General features: G+C 25.7%; 1 protein-coding gene across 1 annotated transcript; it reads right to left on the reverse strand.

Annotated features, from left to right (window-relative positions):
* Positions 1-432: 432 nt before the first annotated feature.
* On the reverse strand, positions 433-7327 carry LOC145835154 (ubiquitin-ribosomal protein eS31 fusion protein-like). Its single transcript, XM_082942706.1, has 4 exons — positions 7277-7327; positions 6766-6820; positions 2741-2958; positions 433-923 (listed from the first exon to the last, which is right to left on the reverse strand). The coding sequence occupies exons 1-4, from the start codon at positions 7322-7324 to the stop codon at positions 777-779; spliced, it is 468 nt and encodes a 155-aa protein (XP_082798832.1). The 5' UTR covers positions 7325-7327; the 3' UTR covers positions 433-776.
* Positions 7328-8835: the final 1508 nt, after the last annotated feature.

The following is an 8835-nucleotide window of genomic DNA, read 5'->3' on the forward strand; positions in this document are numbered from 1 at the left end:
TAAATGAAAATATGAGATTAACCTTAAGAAGGAATAACTTTAAATCTTTTTACGTGGATGTACTTAAAATCTTACTAAACAGAAAGATTACTGTACTAAGTTCAAAAAATAAATGTAATTCTGACATATTTCAACTACACATTTTATTCGATAAATTCGACATAATCTTAATTATTATTAAATTTATCAACTAAAAAGTGTTAATCGTTTGAAAGTGATGTACACAATGTTTCACTCAATTAGAGTTCTTCAGTTATAGATAGTTCTTGATTTAAACACTTAAGCAAATATTTTTCTTTTTAATAAGAATTTTTTTATTAAAATTAAATGAAATCGCGTTTTAACATCAAATTATAGAATTAGAAAAATAAAACTATGTTACGGTATTAAAAATATTCCTTATTTAAATTTACAAGTTTTTTTTAAAGCGACTACAATGTAATATTTAATACAATATAAAACTAAACAACAAATTATTTGCATGCTAATAAGAAAAAAATATATTGCTAAACTAGAAATTGAGTTGATATAACACCACGAATTGTTCTTAGATTTTTTTAATTTCAACAAAAATTGTTTTAAGATACATAAAGCAGGTTTAAAAATAACTAAAGCGTTGCCGAAAGTTTAGTAACTTGTAAACACATAAAAGATCAAGTTTTTTTTTTGATTTTGTAAAATATAGTTAGCTCGTAAATATGTATCAATAATAAAAGAAAACAAAAAGTTGTAGATCCTAAAGATCCAGGCAGGCCCACTGTTTATATTATAATTTTTTATTCTTCTGGTTCTTCGAACACGTAAGTCATATCGCATTTACCGCAGTGGTGCCTGTCGAAATGGTTGGCCATGAAAACACCAGCGCCGCAGTCGGGGTGAGGGCACTCTCTCCTCAACCGGTTGATCTTACCGTCCTCTCCCACCTAAAATATGTTTGTTAAGTTTGATGTTGTAGTGGGTTTTAAGCTATAACATTTTAATTACATGGTAGAATCTTTAAAGTATATCTTTCATGTACAATCAACGAGTTGCTGAAAATTAAAGGAACTTTGATTTTGAACTTGACTTGCCAAGTAAAGTTTCAGCTAAAAAACAATTTGTGTAGAATAAGCAAGATTATGACTTTTTATAAAAAGCGTTACAATAATGCTCTTTTTATTGCCTGTTAGTAAACTGCGATGCCTTTTTTATTTTTACTTTATTGCATATATGCTCATGTATATATTTTCTAACAGAAACTTTTCAAAATGAACCTACTTTTCACTATGAACCCGGGAAGGACTTTTTTTCTTAATGTGGCTGCAATATTTTTTATTTTAACAAATCTGGTCTTTTACTCATAAATTACTGCCTACCACTGATTCATGATTAGAAAAAATATAAAAACATAACATATTTTAAGAAGAGCTTAAACATAGCTTTATATCATGACAAATATTAGGTTACCCACTAGTTTTTTAATATTATTTTACAAATTTTATTCCAGGTTTTCAGAACTTATTTTAAAATTTAAGAAGTTCTTACAAGGGTTTAAAAAGGACAAGGTTTTTGTGGCTTTTATATCTAAATGTAGTCTAAATAAGCATTTGATAAAATAAATGGATTTTAGTGTTTCAATATCTTAAATTTTAATGTACACTTTTTTTTTAAGAAGTTTCATTTTAGCCTGAGTGGTAATATTTACACGACTAACTTTTTATTTTAATTTGCAAGCAAATATTAAAAAAAATTGTTAAAGTTCAAAAAATTTAAAGTATTTTACTTTGATCCAAGGGTACTTAAATAAAATACAAAAGACAAATTTTAATGATAATTTATAACTTCTAACTCTATACATCACACCTATAAATTCATTTTTTTATATATACTTTTATCATCATCTCTTATTTGTAACCAATAGTAGTTGTAATAATAAGTATTAATAGTACTCAAAAATTTCTAGTCTTAAGAAGAATGCTTTTATTCATTAAATAAATTAGAAATACTTTAAAGTCCAATTTATGCAACTTTTTATTATGAAAGTAAAATAATAACTAAAACTTAATATCTCTACAAAATATGCTTAGTTTTATTTATTATATATTGAATAACTTTTTTGTACTACATATATTAAGCAGAAAATTGAGACATGATTCGTTCAAAAATATTTCTATTTAGACAAACAAGTAAAATCGATTTCAGCTATCACTTAACAACTACTTTTGCTAGTAACTAAATTAAAGAATAAACTTTGAGTAAATATACAGTTAGAGGTTTCATCAGAAAATATCAAATTAATACCAATTAGCACAATTAAGAATTAATTATCTTATATTATATCGGAACATATTTTAAAAAATATTTAAAAGTATTTATTTTTAGTTATACCATTGAGAGTATAAGTAGAAACATAAAATTATAATCTGTTTACTTAGGATTATACAGTTAGAGAACAAAAGTTATTCCAACTTTTTCTCATAAAAAAAAAAGTTTTTATCCAAAATACATGCAAAAATTGTTAATTCTTTTCAAATAGATTATCTCATCTTACCTAACTAAACAGTTTAGATTGTTGTTTTGTTACGTTAGTAGCATATCTAAAATTTTTTGATTAAAATTTAACTATAATTTAATTTTTAGACCTTATGAACAATTAACAATTAATTTTTAAGTTGCATTTGTTAAATTGTGAACTTTTATCAGATTTCTCACATATTAACTTAATGAAATTAAAAACATTCTTAAAACAAAACCAAATAACCTGATAGAACCTCAGTGTGGCAGTTTTGACCTTGGTGTGTGTGTGCTTGATTTTCTTGGGGGTGGTGTAGTTCTTCTTCTTCCTTTTTTTACCGCCTCCCCTCAACCTCAACACCAGGTGGAGGGTGGACTCCTTCTGGATGTTGTAGTCCGAAAGGGTCCTGCCATCTTCAAGCTGCTTGCCGGCAAAGATCAGACGTTGCTGGTCTGGAGGGATGCCTGCAACATTATTTTGATCAATTGAAAAGAACTTTTGCCGAGTTATATTTTTCTTCAGTTTATTACCTAGTAGAGCTGAGACCATTCTCGAAAATGGTTGTATTTTATTACTGAATTATGAATTTTATTCTTAGTTAGAAAACAGATTGAGTCAGTTTTAGTCTATAAGAATAATAAAAAAAATCAAATTAGCTAGTAATAGAACAGTTAAAAAAGGTTAATTAGTAGTGACCAAGAGTAAACAAATAAAATAAGTTAAATATACTTATTATTAAGAAAAAAAAGTTGAAAGTAATGCTAAGTAGTTTACAAAATATAGCTGAAGTTTTGAAAAAAAAATTAATAGAATCAGCCATAATCTTTTTCTAAAACTTCAAGGAAATTTTGGACGAGAGTAAAAAACAGCTACTTTAACATTTTGTTGTTATCGTAATTCATTTTATAAGTTGTATAAAAATTAACATTATAATATAAATTTTTTTTAAACATAAATTCAATAATTTTAGATTTTTCTACGGGTAAGTAAAATCATAGGTATGTAAAATAGTTTTGAACTTCAAGCTTACAATAAAACTTCTGTTGAATTTATATACAACTATGTTGCTTTTTGAAATATTGATCTACACTAAGTCAACAGACACCAATAGCTTAAAAAATTGTTAGTTAATGGGTACATAAACATAAGTATTTTAACAGAACTAACACTAATGGTTGTGAATATTCTGACTATCTTAAGTTGCTAAAAACTGTCATTTAATTAATTGTGTCATAAAATATTGAATATATCTACAAAAAAACAAGACCAAAAGACTTGTAATATCCTTTTTATTCTTTGGTTGTAACTTAACACTTCTACAAAAACTATGTGTTGTTTTTCTCAAAATTGACATACCAGGATGATTTGAGGAACTAAAATATTAAAAATTTCATAATTTTTTAACTGCTAGAAACTTACAATCATTTTTGAACTACAAGAGTTAAATGTTGGATACTTCTGTTAGTTTTATCTATTTTACTAGATAAGTATGTATTAACAATATTTTAGAGTAGCCAAATTTTATCTTTAAAAAAATTTGTTACAATGGTTTTCATAAAGCTTTTTTAAAGGAGCTTATGTCAACTTTGTTGCAAAAAACCCTTCATATTGCCGTAGCATTTGAAATTGTACTGTGTGGTTAGTCATGTTGTTTATGATTGCTTTATTGTTATTGCGAATAGATAAGTGCACTTCAAACTCCTTGATGAAATATATAGACTTTCATAACTTTTATATATGATTTCAAAATAAAACAAACCTTGTTATATAACATATATGTTAATAATTTAAAAAACATAACTTTTAAAATAATATTTACTTATAGGCTGTTACTATGTTTTATCAACAAAACTTGAATAACAAACAATTTTATAGTTAAGAAAGATAAAATTAAATTAAACAATTTCATTTTTGCAAGCCTAAATGCTAGTTAAAAGGTCTTAAAAAGTCTTGTATGTAACTTAAGGGCATAGGGAGGGGGGTCCAACATTTTTTTTTACTAAAAATAACATTGGATCTTATATTAAAGCTTAAAGTACAAACTATAAGCCAGTTTTTATAGAAATAAAAAATATTATTTAACTTTCGAGATATTGTAATTATTATAAAAAATTTCCGATACAAACGTATAGACCGCAATAGTTTTTTGCGGTCAATTTTCTTGAAAACTAAAAAAATCACTAAAACCTATCTTCTCCTTCATTTTTTGAGATAAAGACCTTAAATTTTCAGGAAACGTTCCTTTAATAGTTTAAAAGACTTTGAATGTTGGAATTTTAAAAACATTAAAAAATTAAAATTTTAGATAAAAAAAACAAAAAAAAAGGTGGTTTTTTTAAAATAAACTTTTGTTTTTGAAAACTAAAAAATTCCTGCATTCAATTTTTTAAAATTTAATAATACACTTTCTGTGAAAATTTGAAGAAGATTGCTTTAAAAATGAAGAAGAAGAAAGATTTTTAGTGAAATGGTCTTTTTTCACGTTTTTAGTTTGTGCCTTCCATTAGGAACCTGTTGAGGTCACCGACTTTGACTGCTCATATCTCAAAAAATACTTTGAATTTTTCAAGCCGTTAAAAATGTCTGATAGCTCGGTTAAAACTCTATAAAATAAGATCAATTTGTAAAAATCAAGGTGGACCCCCCTATGCCTATAATTAATCTTTATTGTAAAAGATTACTTTAAAAGATCAATTTACTGAAATATTTACAACTAGGTTGAGGTAGAGGCAACTTAAACAAAAATTTAATAAACGGCATAGGTGGTTAATCACTGTTTTAATAATTTGATCTTATTCTATAGAGTTTTAACTAAGCTACAAGATGCTTTTTACTGATTTCAAAAATTCAAAATAATTCAAAGTCAGAGACTACAATAGGTTCCTTATGAGAGGCGCAAACTAAAACAGCAAATAACTAAAATCACTAAAAATCTATGTTCTCCTACGTTTTTTAATTAAAAAAAAATCTTTCTGACATAACTTTTTAAATATTGCAAGAAACATTTCATGAAAGAAAGTCTTTTTGTCTGTTTTAGTTTGCTCCTCCCATAAGGAACCTATTGTTTCCCCTGACTTTGACCTGCTATATCTCAAAAAATATTTTGAGTTTTTATAATTTGTTAAAGGCAACTTGTAGCTTTATTAAAACTCCATAAAATAAGACTAAATTGTGAAAAAGTTGTTAACCCTCCTACGCCCCTTAAATTTTATCATTCTTAACTTAAAAAAACAAATTTAAGTGTGGTTGATAAAATATAGTTGGTAATAAGATACAAACAAATATTAGTTCAAAAAATTACTTATCTATTTATTATTAACAGGCTTTATACCACATTACTAATTGCAAACTTCTCTTGTCTTATTGGAACATGTAACACTTTAGTTTTAAATATATTGAACAAAAAAAAAATATGATAAGCTAAAGTTATATTCAAACACTATTATATTCATACTAAATTTTATTAAGTCTTTCAAAAGTATTTTACAAATTTACTTATAAAAAAAAAAAATTGAATTTATCTAAACTTGTGTTTTTGAGTGCTTATCACAATTTTTTGTTTGGCTAATACTTATGGTAAACATTTAAGGTTAACATAAAACCTATGTACTGTCAATTAAAAAGACTGTTTATATTTGATAATCTGTATAACAGTACAAAACTTACAAGTCAATAAAAATAAAATTACTAATAATTTTGTAACAACAGTTAAGCTAAGTTGGCCAGAATTAATAGAAAGAGTAAAACTATTATAATTTTATGATTAACTAGTTCATTGCAACATCTAAGTTAACTTTCAAAAAACAACTTCTACTTTCCTATTACTAATTTAAACTTTTTTAACAGAATATCACAAAAAACTTGAAGCTAGATGCAGGGTGTTGTGTTTAATGTGTTTGTAAATAATAAAAAAATCTTATTAACACAAAAAGAACATTGTACATGATCGCTTTTTGTATCTAGTCTAAGTTTTGTAACTTAACATGAAAAAATTGTTTAATATTCCAGATTTTAGTAATTTTTTTTGAAAATTTCACGGTTTTTGCTGTAATTTCTCATTGTTTAGGTTTTTTTGTCTATGTAGTAAAACTCCAGAATTTTCTATGTTTTTAGCAACCCTGTACGTGTTATATAATGTATTATTTGCTTAAATAAGCTTTTTTTTTTAACTTACAACTAACTTAATTTTTATTTCTATAACATTAAAGTAATAGTTTAACAATTAACTTACACTTAATACTTAAGAGTCTATTTTACATACAATATCTAACCTTCTTTGTCTTGGATCTTAGCTTTGACATTTTCAATTGTATCTGAGGCCTCTACCTGAAGACATTAAATAAAATTAAATAAAGATAAAAATAGTTAAAATCTACTACTCTTAATCTAAATTACTTATGTTTGTATATATGTTGCTTAGTGGGTTTTGTTTTTAATAAAATTTGAAAAAAAAAATCAATAAAACACATATATTTCCTGGACAAGACGTTAAAATGTCTCCGTGGTGTGCAACTTGATAACCAAAGAGTTTTTTTTTATGCACCTGGTCCTAGGGCCAAATATTTTGAGAGCTTTTTTTTGTTGTCAATAAACTACACTTTTATTATAGTTTATTGAACGACAAAAAAAAACACAATCAAAATATATGGTCCTAGGATCTGGTGCACAAAGAATCTTTTGGTTATTGAGTTGCAAACCACAGGTACATTTTAATATCTTGTCCAGGACTATATAGTCTTAACTTGTCTAAAGTATTCAAATATTACAGATTTGCTAACTAACCTCAAGAGTAATGGTTTTGCCAGTTAAAGTTTTAACAAAAATTTGCATTATTAATCTGAAAAAAAGGTTAATATTAGTAGAGAAAAAATAATTAAGTAATTAGCTAGGATGATGTCGCACCAATATCAAACTGAAAATATATTATATTTGATGTCTTTTTAAACACATTTTTAAGCTAAAAATTTAATTTTTTTAAATACATAAATAAAATTAAACTTATTTATCATAAAGTTATAAAACTTTAATATCTAATCACTTTTATTTGACAATATAAAGCAATTATATCAATACAATATCTTATATCAATGATGATATTGTAAAATAAAGTCAATCAAATGTTTTAGTCTATCATTAATAAATTTATTTCTTACAATGTATTTATATGGCTTGGTTAAAACAAAGTAACTTTTTAGATTAAGCATATTAGGCTTAAAACATTGATTTTAACCTATAATAATGGTTAAAAAGACATTGATTATAATATATTTTCAGTTTGATATTGGTGTGACATCATCCTAGGTACTTACTAAATAATATTTACAACTAACTAAGCTTTATTAATATATGTATAAATAAAACTTATTAGTTGTTCAAAAATATTGTAATTTTAATTATCATAAGATTTGATAAAGAACTGAAAATCTCTTATAGACTATAGGTGTGAAAAATTGTATTTTTTTTGGTAATCTGTTTTATAAAATCCAAAACTACTGAAATGATAAATCACTAAAATGGGTTGCCTGGGCCAAGTTAAGCACTTTATGTAACATGTTTTGATAGACAATAACAAGATTGCATATAAACAATGAAATAACAAGTTTTATGATTAAAATGGCTTTTTTTACGTAGTAGCTTTACCCAATATTTTATTTCGGCCATCATCAACAAAGTTGAGATGTTTTGCGTTATCAATAGTAAATAATGAACTTCAATACACGACCATCAACAACAGAATCCGAGACAACCTACGACCGGTTTGTCTCTATTGGTACTCATCAGGCAGGCAAAACCGCGAGAACCTACTGTCAATATTTAACCAAGCGAACTTAAGTATGTATGCAATAAACTGAAGTGACCGCTTTTGTTTTAAGACTGTAAAATTGACGCGACCAATTCATTCACAGCCCAACGTTTAAGACATTGTCAGCTTACTTTAAAATTATATTCTACGCTCGTTTGACCAGTTTTAACTAGAATTTATACGGCCATTATCAACAAAGTTGAGATGCTTTATGCCATCAGTAATAAATAATGAACTTAAACAAACGACCATCATTAACAGCATCTGAGACAACCTACGATAGTAGTTTTACTTTACTCTAATTTCTATCAATGATACTTTTAAAAACTATTTTAAATTTTTTATAAATAACTATAAACTCCCTAATTTAACATCAAAGTCACTAGTGTATTTCCTTGACAAGTTGTAAAACTGTATTTATGTTATTTTTTTTTTACAAGTAGTGTACGACTTGATAAACAAAAGACATTTTCGTACACCAGGTCCTTAGACAATTTATTTCTTGATTTTTTAAGCGCTTTTCGTTTATCGTTTATTA

The sequence above is a fragment of the Thalia democratica genome, chromosome 4 (genome assembly GCF_965202585.1).
Source record: "Thalia democratica chromosome 4, ktThaDemo2.hap1.1, whole genome shotgun sequence".
NCBI lineage: Eukaryota > Metazoa > Chordata > Thaliacea > Salpida > Salpidae > Thalia > Thalia democratica.

Coding starts and splice junctions, on each gene's coding strand:
- LOC145835154 (XM_082942706.1), bottom strand. CDS start 7,324: ATGCAAATTTTTGTTAAAACTTTAACTGGCAAAACCATTACTCTTGAG. Junction 6,821..7,276: donor GCAAAACCATTACTCTTGAG/GTTAGTTAGCAA, acceptor TAATGTCTTCAG/GTAGAGGCCTCAGATACAAT. Junction 2,959..6,765: donor TAAGATCCAAGACAAAGAAG/GTTAGATATTGT, acceptor ATAATGTTGCAG/GCATCCCTCCAGACCAGCAA.